Source organism: Phallusia mammillata, chromosome 1 (genome assembly GCF_965637545.1).
Source record: "Phallusia mammillata chromosome 1, kaPhaMamm4.hap1.1, whole genome shotgun sequence".
Lineage (NCBI taxonomy): Eukaryota > Metazoa > Chordata > Ascidiacea > Phlebobranchia > Ascidiidae > Phallusia > Phallusia mammillata.
This window is the reverse complement of record NC_137252.1, coordinates 35,079,264-35,100,381: the sequence shown is the minus strand read 5'-3', so window position 1 is coordinate 35,100,381 and position 21,118 is coordinate 35,079,264. Positions and strand designations below refer to the sequence as shown.

Below are 21,118 nucleotides of genomic sequence, written 5' to 3'. Positions count from 1 at the left end.
CAAACATGTCAGCTTCTGCTTACTATGGATATCAGCTGGCAAAAAAACAGAAAAATATTGGCAAGTTAAAGTGCAAAGTTAGAAATTAATAAAAATAACGACATTAAAGTGTTCACATAACGTAGTATTGTAATGGGCGTGATATTGCATTGCTGGCTGCGGCGCCGCACATTAAATACGCGACGATCCGTTAAACGGCGCACGTTTCGTTTGACATCGATTTTCTAATTTTGCGTCGAACTTTCAATAACAAAACTTAACTATTATTACGTAGCAATTTGCATCCCAAACTTTGTTTGCATTACCAGTTTGCATTAATTTAATTACCAAGTATTTCTGAACTGTATTCGCTCGCTGAGCTGATTAGAGCGAATTGTTGTTTATCTTGGCGTGAATAAAGGTGACAAAGTCTGAATGAATCATCATCATATCAAGATTGCAAAAAAATCTTGACATTATCTTACTCCGGCAGATTTAAGAAATTATTGAAGAGTTAACACACGAGAAACTGTAAAAGGCATTAAGCGATCAGTCTAAATAAAGTCCATAAAATGTCAAAGCGTTCGTTATATAAACACAGGTAACTTGTATTCGGAAATTACCTCTGTTGTAAAGGTTAAACCGTAGTCATTGCTTCTGCCATTCCTCGTTTTGGAGTTTTACAGCAAATTCGTTACGAGTTATGAGATCGACCTTCAACGCACAAGTTCGTACGCGTGTGTGGCATTTCACGATGGAACTTGTCAGATGTTGAATTTATTAACTTACCCACGTTCTGACGTCAGGAGCCAACGCCTTGCACTGATTCGAGACTAATATAGCAAAAATGGCGTCCGATATCTTAATTCCCTCGTTTTAGCTGTGACGTAAATTTAAACAATACGTTTATTTGTACGCTCTTTCTGGAACAAACACGTAATTTGGTAAGACTTTGATTAGGATAAAAGCCTATGCCGCATAAACAACAAAATAACTGTACATTAAACCCGCGGTGAAGTGATGGCCGTTATTAACGCGTAAAGCAATAATAGAATAAAGACAAGCACTGGTTTAAAAAAGCTATTTGTCATAATATGCACATGCCATTGGGTGTTTAAACAATTTTAATTTTATTTACAAACAATTTTCAAAAATTGGCAAGCAACCTCAAAAAATGCTCAATTACTATGACCTTCAAAAAACGTATTATTTTGTGCGTTTAGAAATAAAATTCCCCAAAACAATTAGAAAATCCCACTTCTGGCAACCGCAATAATGTCACGCGACTCTTACATGGCTTTCTGTGTAGTAGCAATGTTTAAGTTGTGTTAAGTTATGTTTTTTCCACTGCACAAAGGGAGCGTACATGTGTAGGACGCGTGTAGCTTAACCTAACAGCGGTTAACCGGATTGCAAGCACCAGATTTTACACAAGTCCGATCACAGTTTGCTTGTGTTTAACATCGACCAAATGGAATTCAACAGCATCAGACTTCGTGTAAACAGCTCTCGCTCCTTTTCAACGATCGCGCGACACAAAAACGCATCACCTTGCCGCCCCCTTCATTCCGCGAGACTGTTTCGCGTCCGTTCTAGAATTTCGTGTATTTTCAAACCGACTATCTACTCATGTCGGACGAAGAATCGCGCTTTTGTGACGCTGGCGTGTTAGTCTCTGGGCAGAATCGGCAAGAATGTTGTTCCAGTGCCGAATTTCATGTTCCACTTTTATTGTGGATCGCCGATCATTGATGCGAGGCCTTTCAAGCTTCCAGTCGAACATGTTTTTTTCGGAAGGCACAACGAACCCTTTGACTGTCGAAGCAAAGACCAGTTGCTGGAAGCTAAGGTTGTCTCTCTGGTTGTTGTTTTGAGCGTTTAATGAAAGCCAAACGTCCGGTTTGCTATTCATCTCATTTGCAACTGTCAGGTGGCTGATGGTTTGTTCCCACGACGTCTACGAATTTTAGTACCGCTAAGTTTTAAACGTTTTTTAAACTAATTCTAAAACCTCTGTCACAGAGGTCACAAAATAAATTGTTCAAAATACAAACCTTAAAATTCTGTGGTCTTCATTTATTGCAAACTCCCATAAGACAAAAAACAGCTGTGGTTAACATTTTGGCAACCAAGATACGTTTTATAGAGCCTTGCATCAATGTTAAATATGTTTTATTGTTTTGTTATTAACGGTTTTGTACTTCAAAGGACAAATAAAATACGTCAAAAACATAGTTGACATGATATCTGTACTCAAGAAGTGTGTTTGGCGCGCAAACTCGTGACATTTTGCACCGAAGAATACCTCAAGCGCCATTGTTTAGTTGTTGTGACCGCGTTTTTTTCCCCGGGGATCTTTATGGTCTCAAATGCATATTTTTACTGTTTGAAGTGATAGATTTATTCCCTGTGGTTTATTGAAATACAAGTTGCTAGAATCATTATAAATACCGAAATTTGTTTTTTTAAACATGTCTAACAAGCGGGACAAACATTTTTGGGGGTTAAGTAGAGATCATTTTGTTTTGTTAACAAGTATATTAGCGCCGCTGCACCACACAAATAAGAAACAAAGCCTTTACGGATGCACGGCGCAGATTTTAACTTTCCAGTTCCTATGGAAAAACGTCTCTGCTTTAGCTAATGGAATTGGTCGCAAATAAAAAAAATCGCACAGACCGAAAAATCAAATTTACTCGAACCCAAAATCCGTCACCAGATCTGACGCGTAATAAACACTTTCATGTTTTCACAACAGTCGCATGCGGCCGGCATACAAAGCAGATACAATTACCCGATGTTTTGTGTCGCAAGAAGGGCTAAAGTGTACGCAGTCACCGCTCGTTTGGCCTCACAGCATCTTTTAAGCGTTCTTTTCACTTTTTTCCCTTTGGCGGCGTCAATTAGCCATCCGATACGTTTTGAAAACCGCCCGATTCTGAGTAAAAATGGCGGCAGTCGCTCGAGTGTTGTTTGATGCGTCAGCAGATCAATTAACGAGTCTATTCTGCGAGTTAATTTACTTTAGCGTTGAGAGGCGACGGAGCGTTGGTTGGGCGACACATTATCTGTTTGATCCACAACAGTTTGCTTACAGCGCCTTAATACACAGTTGCACGGCCACAAATCGAGCCTTTAAAAGTTATCACTCTATTTATTCCTAACAAGTATACACGTTAAACAGGTTAAAAATATATATTTATTATCGAATAGAAATTAGCCAGACCTTGAAAATGACGCCATAACCTATATCAATTTGTCCGTGGAAACACACAGGGTATTTTCTTCTGCCTTATCTTAATTTTGGATCTGGTACGTTTATAAATGTTTATTTGAATGGGTAAAAGTTTCTAATTTCAGAATGGCGAGTTGTAGCATAAAAAACATGGTAAAATAGTCAACTATGCCTTGCCACGAAATAATGCAGAGTCTGAATTTTTTTGTAAAAGGTGGCGTAACTTGCTAGAGGTTTTTGTTGTGTGCTTAGGGACGCGGTGCTTTGCTGCCCTTACGTGGAAAAGCAACCCGTTTGCAATTTTTTTTTTACATACATTATAATGTTAGAATGCATATTATAATGTTTTCATGATTTTACCACTTTATGTGACGTTACCAAGGTTATTTTTTTACAAGTTTCATAACCAGAGGGGTTCCGCCCAATATTTGCAACGGATTTGCGCCTTTGCCCTCAAGACAACGCTCGCAGCGTAAACAAAATGTTTCTTTAATACGGACCTACAGTCACAAAAGCATGTTTTTTACTTGTTGAGTGAGTCAACTGCAAAGTACCTCTTGCATCTTTCACACTTTTTTAAACCTACTGGAATTTTGTATGACATTTTTACCACTTTGTGCTGTTATAAAACATACGACATCATGCCAGCCAACCTAAAAACTTCTCACAATGAATGCATAACCTCTGTGGTTTCGTTGCGCCCACTTGCGTATTAACACGAGTTTGTTTTATTCACGTGGTGGTGCTATAACGACTTGCGACGTTTCGTTGCCAACAGGAGGCACAAAATTATTTCACTTTACCAGCCTGTTCTTTGCTTTAACCCGGACGTGTTATCGGATGTATTAGATTAACTGATTATTGCCTTCATAACCCAGGTGTTAAAAGTTGAACAAACTATCCAAACATGCAGATATTAATGGTTTTTCCTAACCAAACTTTTCAAAGTTGGCTTAAATATCAGACAAAAAAATCATCATATTGGGTCTGCTGTAAACTGGAAAAGGTGGGCAAGTTGATTACTAAACAATTTTTACTTCAGCAGTCACAAAATCCAGACAGTCCGATCAACTTGATAGGCCAAAAATGGAAGTAAAACCTTACAACCTTTATGTCTAGTTAACAATTGAAAAAGAACATATAGCTCAACTTAATATAGTAGGCACGTAATTGACATCTAATAGACATCAATTTATTGCACTTGGCACAACTGTATGTCAACGCTATCATACAAAATATTTCTCACAGTGTCCACAATACATAACAGGTGAGCAAAATATTAAAAAAGAATAAATTGTAAAAAAAGGAAAACTAATAACTTGAAGAAACTGAAGAAACTACAATAATAAAAGAAATGAATTTACAGAAGTACAGAGGAAAAAATAAATAATAGATGGCGGAAGTGTGAAAATCCGAGAAAAACTCAATTTACATCCAAAGTGTTTACTCAAAAATCTGCAACTAGGATTTAAGAAAAGTGATTCAATTCTGCAAAACAAACACAAATCATTAATATAAAAACCAATGCAACAAATCCAGGCTGTTTACTTATTGTTTAATGAACTTAGGTTTCTGAAGTTGGTTTGTGTTTCTGTTAAATTGAATAGTTACACAATTTAAAACAAATTCATCTCAGTTCTCAGAGTTACCCAAGTTTCTTATTACAAGTGTGTAGTACAAGTAGTAATAATATGAATTACAAATGTTAAAACTTGTTTATCTTAAAGTACAATGACATGTCATCAAGGTCCACCACTGACATAGTCATGTCATTATTTAAAAAATAAAGTAATTGTAAAATAGGACAAGATTACTTTAGAGGGGTGTTTTACTGCATCATGCTTTCCCAGTAAGAGTTCCTTTTCTTGAGACAGGATTTCATGGTTTGTAATCTGAACCAGTAAAAATTTTGTGTTAACTACATTAGATATTTAAATATACATTGAATGCATAATATTTTTGGTGGGTATATTAAAATGATAGAGAAAGGTTATAAATCACCTACTGTAAAAATCCTATACCAACACTTTGATACTCAAACACCATTTTAACATGTGTCAACAGACCTAATCAGCTAAGGTAATGGCCCATATTAGCACCATATTGTAACTACAAGAGGGGACTTTCCTATGTATTGTTATTTACATATTTAATGATTTTGCACATCTACTATTTATTACCATTGTTTTGGATATTTATTTGTTAACAAAATTTAAATGGTTTCCAATATATATATATTTGTTTTCGCAAGTAGAAAATAATAATGGGTGCCCACACATATGTACTTGCTAAATAGTAGCACTTTCTTGGGGGATGCTCATTTTTAGATCCCAAAATAATAAGTAAAATGCACGAAACACATTTTCAAAAATCAAAAAGTTGATACTTATAAAAGTTTGACCCCAGTTAACCCCAGTTGACCTTCAGTGAACCCACACACATTTCACATTAACAAACTAGCTGGGATGATAAAATAAACTAACAAATATAGGAAAAAGGAACAATTTCTTTTTCGTAATTACTTTTTTGTAAAGTACTTACTAATAAAAGTCTGATGTACATTCCTTGCCCCAACCACTGATGCTCCTGAAACTGATGCTTCCCACATTTCAATATCCTGTTCATCTCCAACACTTTGGTCTGGTTAAAATATAATGGTAAACACAAATTTAGAGGAGTGATTGTTTACCATCATGCAATGGTGGTTTATTGGTTTCCATTGTTGCTTCCCCTAAATTTTACACTGTTTTCTAACTATAAAATACTGAATTTTGCTTTCTTAACCCAAACCAATTACTAAAAATCGTGTAAAAAGGTGTTAAATGCATTTTCGATACAACCCCAAATTTTGGATACTTACTATTTACAACACCACACAATTTCAATCCAAGTTGCAAGCAGTTTACCGCTAAGCCTAACTAATTTTTGGTTACACTTACAGATATAAAATAAATCTTACCTTTGTCAACATCTGATGGCGGCTTTCTAGATGTAGCAGCACCTGGAATACAAAAGCAGGTTAAAGTAATTGGGGGTAAATAATTTGGTGGGCAAAAGTCATATTCGACACACCACATTAATATGTTCTACAAACTGTGATGGTTAATCAAATTTAAGATTGTTTAAACTTGGTCACATTTAGGAAGCTGGATAACACACAACAAAAACTAGAAAGGTGGCTTTCTAATACACATCCATTTATATATTCTATATCATATATACCAATTTGCTATATACATCATTTGATCTACACATATGATTGTTTTTGAAAAAAAAAAAAAAAAACGAATGGGTCCCCACCTGCGTGTTTGTATGAATCTACTGTCAAATGTTCTAAAAATCTTGAATCTGCTGTCAAACACACTTATTTCTAAAAATCCTTAACAATTGTACTCAAGACACTATAAATTAAAAAGCCTATCGCTACAAAGGTATATATAACAATTTGTTTTTTACTTAACTTTGTTTAGCAAAATGAGTACCATTGATCTGTAGTAACCTCCCACAGTTCTTAGTGTTTAACAATACCAATTTGCCTAATTTATAATACCTACAAATTGACCTTTAGTGATCCGTGGTCATGCAGTGGCCAAACTGACAACAATAATTTAAAGACCATTTAATGCGACTTTCACAAAGTCAAGTTTATTTTTTTAACTTCATCAACAAAGTTTTGCTTGACATATGCAAAATCCAAGCCTGTTTAGCCAGTTTAAATCAGGATGATGTACTTTAGAAAGTACAGTAGTTGTTAAAATTTAACACGTTTTGGGGGCCTGTGGGTGAACCGCTAGGTCATCCTGGGTCAAACTTTGGAAGGATCAACGAAGGGCACACATAATTATGTTTTGTTTCTTATTTTACATTTGGTGTGTGTTAATCTCCAGACACCACTTGCTGTGAGGTAGCACTGCAGACAAGAACCTCTTGACCTTTCTGCCATGCTGTCGTGCACTGTATTGTTTGCAACATATTGCTGGACGTTTTTTCAATCCGGGCATCATTTTAAGGTTTTTGTTTTAACATCAAGTAAACAAATCTCACATGTAAAGCAATGTCAGAGTGGAACAGCTGCTATAAAGAACCAAACATTTTGTAACTTTCTTTCTAGTACAAACAAACTAAATACAACATCAGATGTTTGTTAATTAGAATTGTAAAAAAAATCAAACTTACTTAAATGACGTTTCTCAAGGAACACAGACTTGACGATATCTTTTTGATTTGGACTGCTGAACGTGATCTCCAGATTAACCACATTAATTCCTTGTTTCCAGTTTGCATTGTCTGTTCTTGTCAGAAGAAACTCCCAGGAATCTTTTATACTCAGCGTCGCATCAAATTTAGGGGGCTCTGCTTTTGTGTTCTCAGCACTAACTTGAATCTGGACATTTTGTGTTTGATTTCTGCATTTATAGAATTTGTTATTTAGTTATTTGTTTATTAGTTCAGGCCAAAATTCACACTTGACATTTTTAAAAACAATATTAAAGGAATAATACCCACTAGATTTGGTTTAATAATTATAGTACAGTTTACTGTGACTGATTATTAGTTTAAGTTTGTATTTTGCACAATAAACTATTCCAATGTGAAGTAGTTTTATTATTAACCTCAGCAGAATAATCTTCTCGTAAAGTAAATTGAGGGATTTCACATCTTCAGTTGATTTTGTTGACTCATTGTTGTCACAAATAAACACATGTGCAACAATTTTTGAAACAATTTTTTCTTCATAAGAGCTTACTGCTAAGATGATTGCAGTCTCTTTCAACAAACCCGTAAATTTTCCAAGAGAATTGCAGATTGCTTCATAGCTTTATACAAAATAGTTTAATTAGTAATTTAAATAGAGCGACAGACCTGCTATTTTATATTTTCAAATCTTGTTTAACAATCTACTATATACACCATCTGACCTACTAACATAATTGTTTTGTTATATATACTAAAAAAGGAATAAAAAAGAACAGGAAAAATGCTCCCAATCTCTAGACTTAATCTCAATATTGTTGTCCAAGGCCTGTTTTAAACAAGTTAAAACTTCCCCAGGCATTATAAAAATGTGGTAGCCAAGTCCAATGACCTTTTATCGAGGTTATCGGTAGCATGCAATTAACCCTTTAGTTAAGGTTGGAACAAACCAGTGTCAGACATCAAAAAGGGGCAAAAGGGCCTAAAAACAATGTGTATTACATTCAGGGAAGGGGATAACGTAACCATATTACAGCATAGCACTACCGCGCAAAACAACAGTTTATTTCAAAGCACTAAATGTAAGTCAGTAAATTACTCCCCTTGGAACTTTTGTGGTAGCATCTGAAACTCTGAATGCTTAGTTAACATTTAAACATCTGACCAAGTATTGCTCATCCAGCAGTTTTATTGTAAACAATTGACGTTTCGTGTATAGGACGTCGAAATGTCGATTGTTTACAATAAAACTGCTGGATGAGCAATACTTGGTCATACATTATGCCTGGCAGCAATAGCTTATTTCATTTAAACATCTGTTCAGGGCTGTAAAGATAATCACTGAATTGAATTGGTACAATTTGTAACAACAAACGACACCCTGTACCCTGTCAACAACTGTTTACAATTTCTCCACCTTAGGGGTTGGGAGTAAAAAGGTGAAAAACGTATACCCAACTAAAAGTTACAAAAGGCTTTAAAACACTTAATGCACCAACAAAGTATGAAACTCCTACATTATGTACTTAAGGGCATGTAAGTGAACCGCCGGGTCATCCAGGGTCAAACTTTGGGTAGATTAACTTTAGATAACTAACTAACATGTGTGTAAATTTCAAAGTTGTAAGCATTCTTTCTTAACCATCCAGTTTGAACCAGCATTAGACAAAAATGAAAAAAAGAAGACAATCAAAATGTGTCCCCTTCTGGGAATGCACCCAAGTAACTCAATGAACAGTGTGTACATGCTAAAGTGGTGTGTTTGAAAGGTGAAGGATCGCGTCATTTGGTTCATCAAGCATTCAGTCAGAATCTCCCAATCGGAATCATTTTTTCTGTGGCGGATCTTACAAAAAAAGATGAATTGTGATTAGTAAAATACCAATAATGCCACAAACATTTATTCAGTAAAAAGAAATTCACATACTATGACAGAAATCGGATATGCTTCCACATTCCGGTAACATGTAGGAAGTGTGATTTCTATTGGTTTTTTAAATTCAAAACCTTCCGGTTCACATTTCAGCATTGGAGTAAGTTGACCAACAAAATCATCTACTCTGTTTTGCTGATGAAAAAAAAAAGCAACAGTCCAAGGTGAGTTGTTTGTTTTTAGTTTTACATTGGCTACAAACCACTGAGTAAAAGTAAAAACAATTTAACTGTTATTTTGTGAAAATCAGTACATCACTATATGGAGACATTACGTTGGCCACATTATTTAGTGTAGACAGTCTATTGCCACACAGTTTGTTGAACTTACAGACAGAAAGTCTGCCTAACCACTTACTGTGGGTACCACAACTGGGCATAAACCGCAGTGGAACTACACATTACTAAGTTTTTAACCAGACAGATAAATTTCAACATATGCCAGTTTCTATTCTATTTGTTTCTCAAAACAGGAAAAAGAAATGGCCATATATGTGTAACAGTTAACTAGCTTGTTTACATGGCCATTTAATAAGTAAGTATTTTAAAGGGCTGGACGAGACCAGAGGCCCTTCTTCTGCCACTTCCAAGGTGACTAAAAAGATTACCAGACTTCAAATTGGCAATTGAGGCTGATTTTCATGTTTCCTGGTTTTAGAATGGTAAACTCTTTAAGGTGTGCAGATAACAGCAAAAAGTTAAAATAGTTTGGTAGAGGCAAACATAAATTTCAGATAGCAAGATAGGCAATATTCTCTTGAAAGAAAATAAGCTAAACTTGTGCCGGTTAGCTGAAAGTATGCTTCCAATCCCAGGTTTTTGGGTGTGCAAACAGACACAAAATTACAATAAACAATTAGGATATGCCTTGAATTAGTTCATCTAGTTTTACAGACCTCCTAATGTAGGTGTACATAGACTTTGGCAACAAGCTACTTTTAGTCCGTTACTAATTAGTGGTGGTTTTGTTTTAGTTTAGATTTTAACAATAGCAGCAGGATCTCTGCAAGATTGACAAATGAAAACTAATGAAAGACACATTTTATGACTTAGGTGGGGGCTTCAGCAAACCAGGTGGCACATCCAGAAGAGCATGATAAATAACAATCTAGTCATGCTTACTTCTTAAATGTAAACTCACACTTCAGAGGTTACGCTAAACGGCTCAAATGGTCACATAAACTAGTGCAAAGAGGCCATCGTGACTAAAAGAGGGGTAGGCCAGTAAAAACGGACTCAATATATAAATAAAATGTTTATGTATTTGTACTAAACCTTGGGGTTATAAAAGTTAGTTACCGTATTTGTCCACTGACTGTTGGCAGATCTATCTATCTATCATGTTTGAAGAAAAAAAATTAAACATTTCAAAACTTTAAATCTACAACTTACGAAGTTTTGGTGGATTAACTGCTTGTTCAACCTATGTCATTGTCTTTTACTCAGATATCATTCTATCACACATAAGTAAATTTTCCTATTTTATAAACAAAGTTGTAAATAATGCTTTTTCAGAGATAACGATGAGAAAATCTAGTGTTTGAGGTCAAATACAGCAACTAGAAATTTACTAAATTAATAATAATATTTGGTAAAGACCTTTCACTCTCATTCACTTCAGACACTTATGAATTAGGGAGCTAAACAATGATACACAATAATGAACAACCAAAATGGCATATTTTTTTTATTATCATTATCTGTCCCAAGTATTAGTCAAATTAAAACTAAATTTTGGGTACATGAAAGGGCTACAGCAGGGCTACTCAAATGGCGGACCATGGTCCACATCCAGGCCTTTGAGGCATTGGATGTGGACCTCGACAGTCTTTTGATTTGGACAGCATATCCTTTGTGTGTTAATTACTTAAACATTGCTATGCAGAGGCAGTTTTTAAACTGGGGTCCGCATAGCGATTGATCGGAGGGATCAAAAGTATTTCCAACATCTTACATGAGTTCAGATTATCCAACTGTCACAAAAAAAATGGTCGATTATTCCATTATACAACTAGAAGGGTGGCTTAGCACATATTGCCCTTGCATATACACTATATCCTATTTTAAAACATAAATATATTTCCTTTGCTTATTTTGTATTGGGTCCAATATTAGCCATCATCATTTATAACTTTAGTCGTTTCTGCAGGCAAAAACTCATGGGTGAAAAGTTGAACACATGAAAAGTTGAAAATAATGCAATTCAAGAGATAACCATGAGGAAGTCGGGTGTTGTAAGGTAAAACACAGTGACCGGCACTGGGCTTAAATAATAATACTATCTAGAATACAAACTATAAAATTAGATTCACCCCAGATATTGTTTGATGTATGTCCTATTTAACGTTTTTAAAAACTGACCCATTTTAGGGGGCTAGTAGGGCAACTAATTGCGTTCGACACACAAACTAAAAAATATATAAAAAAACATAATGACTTAATCAATAGTACTGCAAAATTTCAGCCCAATCCAAGAGTGTTTAAAATTTTGACCACTAGAGGTATTTTGAGCAACAACCGTCACTGTTTCTGACGTCATAGGGCTGTTAACAAGCCTCTAACTGCCATGGCGCAAAAACAACCACCAAGCAACCCACCAACGAGCAACATACAACTGGTTGCCCTTGTAACACTATTGCTCCTAAGAAATCTTTCGTTTGTGGTGCCCAGTAACATACATATACGTTTTACACTTTAGGGGCTTGTGGAGTAAATGTTAGGACTACAGGGTTAAACACAACAATCAACACCTATAAATGGCATACTATACAATAAATCCAAATTTCAGCCATTTCTGACACTGTTTAAAAACTCACCCATTTTAGGAGGCTAGCGGGGTAAATACTGGGGTTATCAACAAAAACAAAGTGGGATGCACATCTACATGAATATATCTACCATCTGTGTAAATTTTAGCCTAATCCATCAAACATTTGATGGAAAAACGAGTCGTACAAACTTTGGGTAAAAACACCTATTTTAGGGGCCTAGCGGGGTAAATACTGGGGTTATCAACAAAAACAAAGTGGGATGCACATCTACATAACTATATCTACAATCTGTGCAAATTTCAGCCAAATCCATCAAACATTTGATGGAAAAACGAGTCGGACAAACTTTGGGAAGAAAAAAAAACGAAAAAACAAACAAACATTTCAAGTAAAATCAATATGTGTCCCCTTCAGGGAAGGGGACCCATAATTAGCAAATCGGCAATTGTTTGCGCACAATTGTATCTGTGATGTAATAAACTGTATTTTAAATCATCACCTTGCGAAGCAACTCTGCAAAACCAGATAAAATGTATTCTGTTTGACGTTGTATCAATATACTCTCACAAGGAGTAAAATATTGTTTAGTGCCCAGTTCAAGCTTTCATTTTTGACCGCGATTCCCCCAATCAGCTATGACCAAAAAAGGCTTAAGGCATGTTGCATTTGTATCTCTGACAGTATTGTCCAGACCTTTGGTAATTTTTACCTTTTCTATCTGGACTTTTGACAAAACAAATTGAGTAGCCCTGGGCTACAGGGTAAAACACAACAATCAACACCCAAAATTGACTTATTCTACATACTGTATAAATTTCACTCAATCCAAATATTGTTTGCAATACTCACCCATTTAGGGGGCTAGGGGTAATTCATGGGGTGAAAAATAAAAGACATGTTAAAAATAGGACATACATCTAAACTACATGCAAATAAGACATTCTTAAAAAAACTAGAACAGTGGTTTTCCTATATATTGCCAGTTTATATATACTACGTCATATTTAACGATGTATCACATATACCATTTAATATATTTATAATAGATGTATATTTGGCACCTACATTTCATTAGGTCCCTATCTTTGTCTTGCACTTTATAACATATTTGTTTCTGCAAGCATAATCTAATGGGTTCCCACACATGTACATATGCGATTTGGTAAAAGCTCCAGGCAACAGAGGTTAGCGTCGATTTTTCTTGGTTTTATTTCCGTCAGCAATCATTGTCTAGTGGTGCGCGAATGTTGTTAGATGAAGATATGGCACCAATCGCAGCAGGTCATTAACCGCCATAAGACGCAAAACTATGTGATGCAACAATTGCATAACTAACGTTTTCAAATGATCTGTAAACATATCTTAATTGCACAGTGCAAAAAGACTGCCTGATAGCATGTCCAGTTATGTGAGAGGCCGAGATATTCGCTATTCAGTGGGCAGGTTTGCTTTTCATGCCCAATTGGGCTTTTTTTCGACATGGAGTTGCGCGTTGTTTTCACGAGGTGGAAAATGGATGAGTCCATTTTTTTCCTTAATAGCCCTTTGTTTCTTGAATTATGATTTTTAATCTGTACATAACGTTCCCTGGCGCCGTTGAGTTTCTACATACCAACAGTATGATTGCTTAGCTGGGCTTTTTATGTCCAAAACCTGTTCTAAAACAGTTTTATTAACGCTTTCAGTTTATGAAGTCACATTACACAGGTGTAACAAATCGTGCTGCATTGTTGCTCTGCGTTTGGAAACACGAATAAGTTGACCTACATTAGCGTTTACAGCGCAATATAACTAACATCTTAATTCCAACCAGTGAAAAAATGGTGTGACAACTGCGTTCATGCATGAAGCAGAGGCATTTTTCCATGCGCCGCTATCGTCAATCACTCTCATTGCGTCAGCTATGCACTGAGCGAACACAAATTTGACAAAAGACAGCATGTAAAAACATATTTGGGGCTGTAAGAGTAATTACTGAGCCAATTGCACTGAAATTTTTAACAGCTAACAAGGAGCACCCTATCCAAAGCTATTAAATTTCAGCAGGTTAAGTCTTGTATTTCTGACCTCATTAACATGTGAACAAACAAACAAATATTTGGGGGTAAAGGGGTGAAAATAGATATATACAACTTCAAGTTACAAAATACTTCAACATACGCTGCAATGTACCAATCAAAAAAGTATGAAACTGTAGAGTCATCTGATTTAGTATGTATAACCGCTTTAAAAATTTCTCGTTTTGGGGGCTGTAAAAAAAGAAAAAACTAGAAGGGTGGCTTAGCACATTTTGTTGTTGCACTATAACCTATTTGAAAACATTGGTATATTTCCTATGCTTATTTTGTATTGGGTCCCATATTAGCCATCGTCTTTTATAACCTTAGTCGTTTCTGCAGGCAGAAGCTCCCCACACATGCAAAGTTAAAAGGGTCACCCATTTTAGGGATTAGTTGGTTAAGTTGTGGTGCTACAGGGCAAAACATAACATTTGCAAATTTCATATAGGTTTTTTCAAAGTTAATTTATTTTAGGGGGCTAGTTGAGTAAATGTTGGGGCTACAAGGTAAAACACATCAATCGAAACCTACAAATTGCATAGTCCACATGCCAGCTAAATTTTAGCCGATCTCGACACTATTTAATAAACTAACCCATTTTAGGGGGCTAGTGGGGTAACTAATGAGGTCCGACACAAACTAAAAAAATATGAAACATCAATGACTCAATCAATAGTACTGCAAAATTTCACCCCAATTTTGCCAATGTTTAAAATTTCGACCACTAGAGGTGTTTTGAGTAAAAAACGTTAATGTTTATGATGTCATAGGGCTGTTAACAACCCCTTAACTTCCTTGGCGCAAAAACATCCACCAAGCAACCCACAAATATGAATAACACCTGACTGATTGCCCTTGTCACACTATTGCACCACATAAATCTTTGGTTTGTGGTGCCCAGTAACATACAAATACGTTTTACACTTTGGGGGCTTGTAAATGTAGGGGCTATAGGGTTGAACACAACAATCGACACTTATAAATGGCATACTCTACAACAGGGGTGGGCAACCTTTTTAACACGAGGGCCACATAGGACAATGCAATGCGTACAGGAGGGCCGCACATCAAATAAACGCAAATTCACATTTTAAGCTTTTACTGGAAGATCACAAGTATGATCGTATATGAAATATCATAGCAGATACATGGATGTTCAAATAGAAGTTAGTGAGAAGGTTGATGCTGGATTTTTTGAACTAAATTGTCAATGTTTGGTTCCATGCTAGATGTGCATAGACGCAAACTATCAAGCAGGTGATGGTCAGTCAGATTACTTCTCAGCTTGTTTTTCACGTGTTTCATCTTCGAAAACAATTGCTCACAGCTATATGTACTTCCAAACATGCATACAAACTTTTTGCCAAATTGCTTCAAGTTGTAGTATTCCGCCACTGGTAGAGACTTATAAAAGTCAATGAGGTTTAGCTTATTGAAATTTTGTACAAGAATGTCATCCTCCTGCAGTGAATTCAATTCAAGCTGGATTTCTACAGGTGCAGAACTTATTTCACAGGTACAGGGGAGTGAAAAGACGGTCATAGCACCTCTTAAGCTTCGAAATTGTGTGAATCGAGATGAGAATTCCTCACGTAATACTGCCACTCTTCGAGCATAACCATCCAGGTTCTCATTGCTGCCATCAAAGACACCTTTTAAAGTGGGAAAATGGTCAATTTTGTGTTCACGCAAGCTTTGTTCGTAGAGTTGAAGATCTCGCTCGAATGTTCGAAGGTGTTTGAACAATTCATGCACCAACTTGTTTTTTCCTTGCAGCTGGACATTAAACTTAGCCAATGCTTCTGAAATATCATTTAGGAAGGCAAAATCCATTAGCCAAGCAGAATCTGATAGCTGTGTCACATCCTTTCCTTTCAACTTCATAAACATATTGATCTCATCTTTCAATTGCCAGAAGCGGTGCAACGTTGAGGCTCTGCTAAGCCAACGGACTTCTGTAAAGTAAACAACATCCCCATGCTCGCTCTCAAGGTGACCCAAAAATTCCTGAAATTCTCGGTGATTCAATCCTCGGGAACGAATGTAGTTCACTGTTTTTATTACTACCGAAGTAACATGATCCATTTCTATTACTTTAGCACACAAGTTTTCCTGGTGTATAATGCAATGCACTGCAACAATATCTGGTTTCAACTCCCGAACTTTAGCAATAACACCATTGTGACAGCCAACCATTGATGGTGCACCATCTGTGGCAACTGAAATACATTTACTGAAGTCATTAATCCCAATTTTTTGTAAGGATGATTGAAGGCCTTCAAATATATCAATTCCTCTAGTGGTGCCTTTCATCGCGTTTAAATCAACCAGTTCTTCAAGCACATTAAAATCATTGTCTACAATTCGAATAAAGACAGCTAGTTGAGCCGTGTCTCTGATATCTGTGCTTTCATCCAATGCCAGTGAATAGTATTCGAAGTCTTTCGTTTTTGCCTTTATTTGATATTCTATATCTGAAGACATGTCCTCAACTCGTCTGACTACAGTGCGACGTGACAGAGATACCTCTGACACACTTTTCACAACCTGTGGACGCTTAGATTCAGCAAACGCCAGCAAGCATTCTTTCACTATCTCACCATCTGAAAATGGCTTTTGGTGTTTGCTGAGAATCTTTGCTATCTTAAAGCTCAGCGCAGTATTAGTAAAATCAGTCTCAGATGTTCTGGTTATTACTTGCTGTTGTGCTTGCAGGTTCCTGCTTAACCTGTCTGAAAGCTGCCTTTTCTCCTCCGTGGTATACTTTCCATACTTTTCATTGTGATTTTTTTCAAAATGTCTTTTAATGTTGTACTCTTTGGGTTGAGCTATTGAATTCTTGCAGATTAAGCCTATTGCTTTGCTATTTACTGAAGTGAATAAGTATTTACCAATCCATTCATCATTAAATTTTCTGCATTCTTCTGCAAAAGTTCTTTTTCTTTTAGTTGCCATTGCTGATGAGCTATAAGACTGCAACGCTGACTAACACTGTAAAGCAGGTTTTGTTAGTGCTGTCTACCAGACAAGTGTATTGTTACAGGACAATTGTTACAAGTAAAGCTTTATGAACAAAGATTGTTTTGTAATAAATAAATGATTCGCTTTCGAGTTGAACTGCATTAGTTTAGCGGTGTACCCTATGGGTTACATCGTACTTCAAACAGGAAACTGAAAGAGCAAAAGTTCCAGCATGACAAACCCTCAAATAGCCTTACACGAAAAAAGCTGGAAGAACATGAAGGGCCGCACAAAAAGTGTCAAAGGGCCGCACGCGGGCCGCACGTTGCCCGCCCCTGCTCTACAAGCTATCCAAATTTCAGCCAATTCTCACAATGTTTACAAACTCACCCATTTTAGGGGGCTAGCGGGGTAAATGCTGTGGTTATCAACAAAAACAAAGTGGGATGCACATCTACATAAATATATCTACCATCTGTGTAAATTTCAGCCAAATCGAGTCGGACAAACTTTGGACAAAATAAACAAGTCGGACAAACTTTGGAAAAAAAAGAAGAAATAAAGTAAATCAATATGTGCCGCCTTCAGGGAAGGGGACCAATGAAAATATAGAAAAAAAAACATGTGTCCCCTTCAGGAAAGGGGACCCTTATTTGCCAACTAAAAATTGAACATTTGTGATGATACCCTTGAGTTTCTGTATCCATAGCTTGAAGTAATGACAATTTTAACTTCCTCATCACAGGCATCTTTAGGAATTGTAACTTGACAACCACCAGCTGATAGTGTTCCTCCTTCTGAACCAATGTTTTGAGAATCAGTGTGAACAAACTCTCTCTGTATACAAAAGAAAAACAAGTTGAGTGTTTTGTAAAAAGGACAAAAGTGAGAGGGGTTGCACCAGTGTGCGCTAAGTATTTTTATGCAAACTAACTTGTTCAAGCTTCGTTTCTAACAGAGTTGTTGATGAGGAGTGTTGGGCAATTTCCTCTGTATGTTGAGATACTGTCTCAGGGGAATGCATACTAGGTCTCTCACTGAATTCAGAGGAATCATCAGATTGAGATGACATAGTGTCACCATGGAAAAGGTCATATTCCATTTGAATGGTACTTCGCTGTTTTAACAAACATTTTACTTGAGCAATGAAAAATTGGAATTATGTTTCTGTCTAAAAGATTTGATAACAGCACACTGTTACACGCTACTGGTACTGACAATTTTTTCCTGTTTTTACTTTTCACATGTTCAATCCGTTGTATTGATAAACTAGAAGGGTGGCTTAGCACATTTTGTTGTTGCATTTACACTATAACCTATTTGAAAACATTATTATATTTCCTATGCTTATTTCGCATTGGGTCCCATATTAGTCATTGTCTTTTATAACCTTAGTCATTTCTGCAAGCAGAAACTCATGGGTCCCCACACATGCAAAGTTGAAAATAATGCATTTCAAGAGATAACAATGAGAAAGTCGGGTGTTGTAAGGTAAAACACAGTGATCAGCACTGGGCTATGTGGAATAGAAACTATAAAATTAGATTCATCCCAGATATTGTTTGAAGTATGTCCTATTTAACGTTTTAAAAAACTGAACTATTTTATGGGGGCAGTAGGGTAACTAATTAGGTTCGACACCCAAACTAAACAATATATTAAAACCACAATGACTCAATCAATAGTACTGCAAAATTTCAGCCCAATCCGCCAATGTTTAAAATTTCGACCACCAGAGGTATTTTGAGCAACAACCGTTAATGTGTCTGACCAGGCATACCTGAACGAAAACCTCGGGTATGCCGCATACCCGAGAATTGGACCAACGTTAGTCTTGCGTTTAAGGAAATTATTGTAATACAAACCAATACGTAACATAAACAATTGATATCAATCGTGTTCGTTGTTTCACAGCCCATGAATTGTTCGCATTGATTACAATTGTAACGTCTTCAAGAAGCATTGGAATTTAAATATTAAACGGTGGTAAAAGCACAACAAAGGTTGGCGTTCGTTTGCGAGAGGAGGGGAAGCGCTGCTGTCTGGGTTTAACATCAACAATCACGCGATAAAAAAATTGGCGTTTGTGAACTAAGCTATGAGAATACTGTCCAATATTACTTCTAACTGCCTCTATCGTAAGAACAACGACTTTCTAATTACAACTGAACAAACAACAAAGCTTATTGTTATGTCACAAACGTATAGGTTGGTACTTTTCCCAAAATTAATGTGTTAGCTTATCGAAAGTTTTTGGCAGTTAAGGGCATCGTGTGAAGTACACTAAACTTTAAATTTAATACTGCATACAACTCAATGGGTTAAAAATATGCAACACGTTTTAAACCAGTGGTTCCCAACCGGGGAGGAAGAAATGCATTGGTATTTCATGACGCCACTTTGTGACGTCATACAATATGGCATACCCGGGAAAAATTTTAAGTCGGCGCCTATGTTTCTGAGGTCATAGGGCTGTTAACAAGCCCCTAACTGCCATGGCACAAAAACATCCACCAACGAGCAACATACAACTGGTTGTCCTTGTAACACTATTGCGCCACAGAAATCTTTCGTTTGTGGTGCCCAGTAACATACAAATACGTTTTACACTTTAGGGGCTTGTGGGGCAAATGTTAGGACTACAGGGTTGAACACAACAATCGACATCTATAAATGGCATACCATACAAGCTATCCAAATTTTAGCCAATTCTGACACTGTTTAAAAACTCACCCATTTTAGGGGGCTAGCGGGGTAAATACTGGGGTTATCAACAAAAACAACGTGGTATGCACATCTACATGAATATATCTACCATCTGTGTAAATTTCACCCAAATCCATCAAACATTTGATGGAAACACGAGTCGGACAAACTTCGGGGAAAAATACCCATTTTAGGGGGCTACCGGGGTAAATACTGGTGTTATCAACAAAAACAAAGTGGGATGCACATCTACAAAACTATATCTACCATCTGTGTAAATTTTAGCCAAATCCATCAAACGTTTGATAAAAAACCGAGTCGGACAAACTTTGGGAGAAAAATACCCATTTTAGGGGGCTAGCGGGGTAAATACTGGGGTTATCAACAAAAACAAAGTGGGATGCACATCTACATAACTATATCTACCATCTGTGTAAATTTCAGCCAAATCCATAAAACATTTGATGGAGAAACGAGTCGGACAAACTTTGGGGAGAAGAAAAAAGAAAACAAAACAAAAAAACAATTTGAGTAAAATCAATATGTGTCCCTTTTAGGAAAGGGGACACATAATGATCTGTTTTGCATTGATTTTTTTAAAACACAATGTTAGGGTAAATGGTAGTAAACTGACTGAGTCACTAAATAATGCCATTATTCTGTTACATCGGTGTATTATTTCTATAAATTGATACCACAATCTTACTGGAAGTCCAAGTCTTTCAAGTTCTTTGTACAAAATCTGTTCCCCATCATCAGATATCAAGCAATCTCTCAGATTCAACTCCTTAACTTTTTCCAAACAATTGGAAATAATTTCCACCCCGGCATCTCCGAACTTGTTGCCACTGAGATCAAGAAATTCCATCTGCACAAGATTTAAGGCTTGCTTCTTGTAAATGTCACTTGACAAGTGAGAGCATTAGGTCGATTTTAATTTAGCTTCAAATTTGCAATATTGTAGTGTTAAAAAATCTTACCGGAGTTTTAAGGTGTTTTATTTCCATGCACAAAACTTTTAAACCAGCTGCAGAAATCCTGCAATTCTCTAGATCCAACACCCTTACTTCATCTAAACAACCGGAAATAATTTTTACCCCTTTATATCCGAACTTGTTGCCACTGAGACCAAAAAATTCCATCTGCACAAGATTTAAGGCTTGTTTGTTGTAAATGTCAACTAAACAATTGATGAAATAAATAAATGTCACATAACGTGTGATGGAATGATCTCATGGAAATGACGGCATATTATAACAAAGACTGCTGGAAGAGGTAAA

The 21,118-nt window shown here is 36.4% G+C and overlaps 2 protein-coding genes across 2 annotated transcripts; both read right to left on the bottom strand.

Moving 5' to 3' along the window:
- Positions 1-4,390: 4,390 nt before the first annotated feature.
- Positions 4,391-18,280, bottom strand: LOC145209123 (uncharacterized). The gene is made up of 10 exons (XM_080079373.1): positions 18,067-18,280; positions 17,820-17,969; positions 9,336-9,476; positions 9,154-9,254; positions 7,828-8,031; positions 7,391-7,620; positions 6,174-6,215; positions 5,756-5,854; positions 5,029-5,106; positions 4,391-4,702 (listed from the first exon to the last, which is right to left on the bottom strand). Exons 1-9 carry the CDS (start codon positions 18,232-18,234, stop codon positions 5,093-5,095), a joined length of 1,149 nt encoding a protein of 382 aa, XP_079935499.1. The 5' UTR covers positions 18,235-18,280; the 3' UTR covers positions 4,391-4,702; positions 5,029-5,092.
- Positions 18,281-19,291: 1,011 nt separating this feature from the next.
- LOC145211859 (ribonuclease inhibitor-like) lies at positions 19,292-20,980 on the bottom strand. The gene is made up of 3 exons (XM_080080067.1): positions 20,819-20,980; positions 20,545-20,706; positions 19,292-19,297 (listed from the first exon to the last, which is right to left on the bottom strand). The coding sequence occupies exons 1-3, from the start codon at positions 20,978-20,980 to the stop codon at positions 19,292-19,294; spliced, it is 330 nt and encodes a 109-aa protein (XP_079936193.1).
- Between the last annotated feature and the right edge of the window lie 138 nt (positions 20,981-21,118).

Excerpts from the sequence above, each read along its gene's own strand:
- LOC145209123 (XM_080079373.1), bottom strand. The coding sequence starts at position 18,234 with ATGGAATATGACCTTTTCCATGGTGACACTATGTCATCTCAATCTGAT. Across the intron at positions 7,621-7,827 it reads GAGAAGATTATTCTGCTGAG|AAATCAAACACAAAATGTCC; the intron begins GTTAATAATAAA and ends CTATAAATGCAG. Across the intron at positions 5,855-6,173 it reads GCCATCAGATGTTGACAAAG|ACCAAAGTGTTGGAGATGAA; the intron begins GTAAGATTTATT and ends TATTTTAACCAG.
- LOC145211859 (XM_080080067.1), bottom strand. The coding sequence starts at position 20,980 with ATGGAATTTTTTGGTCTCAGTGGCAACAAGTTCGGATATAAAGGGGTA. Across the intron at positions 20,707-20,818 it reads TAAAACACCTTAAAACTCCG|ATGGAATTTCTTGATCTCAG; the intron begins GTAAGATTTTTT and ends AATCTTGTGCAG.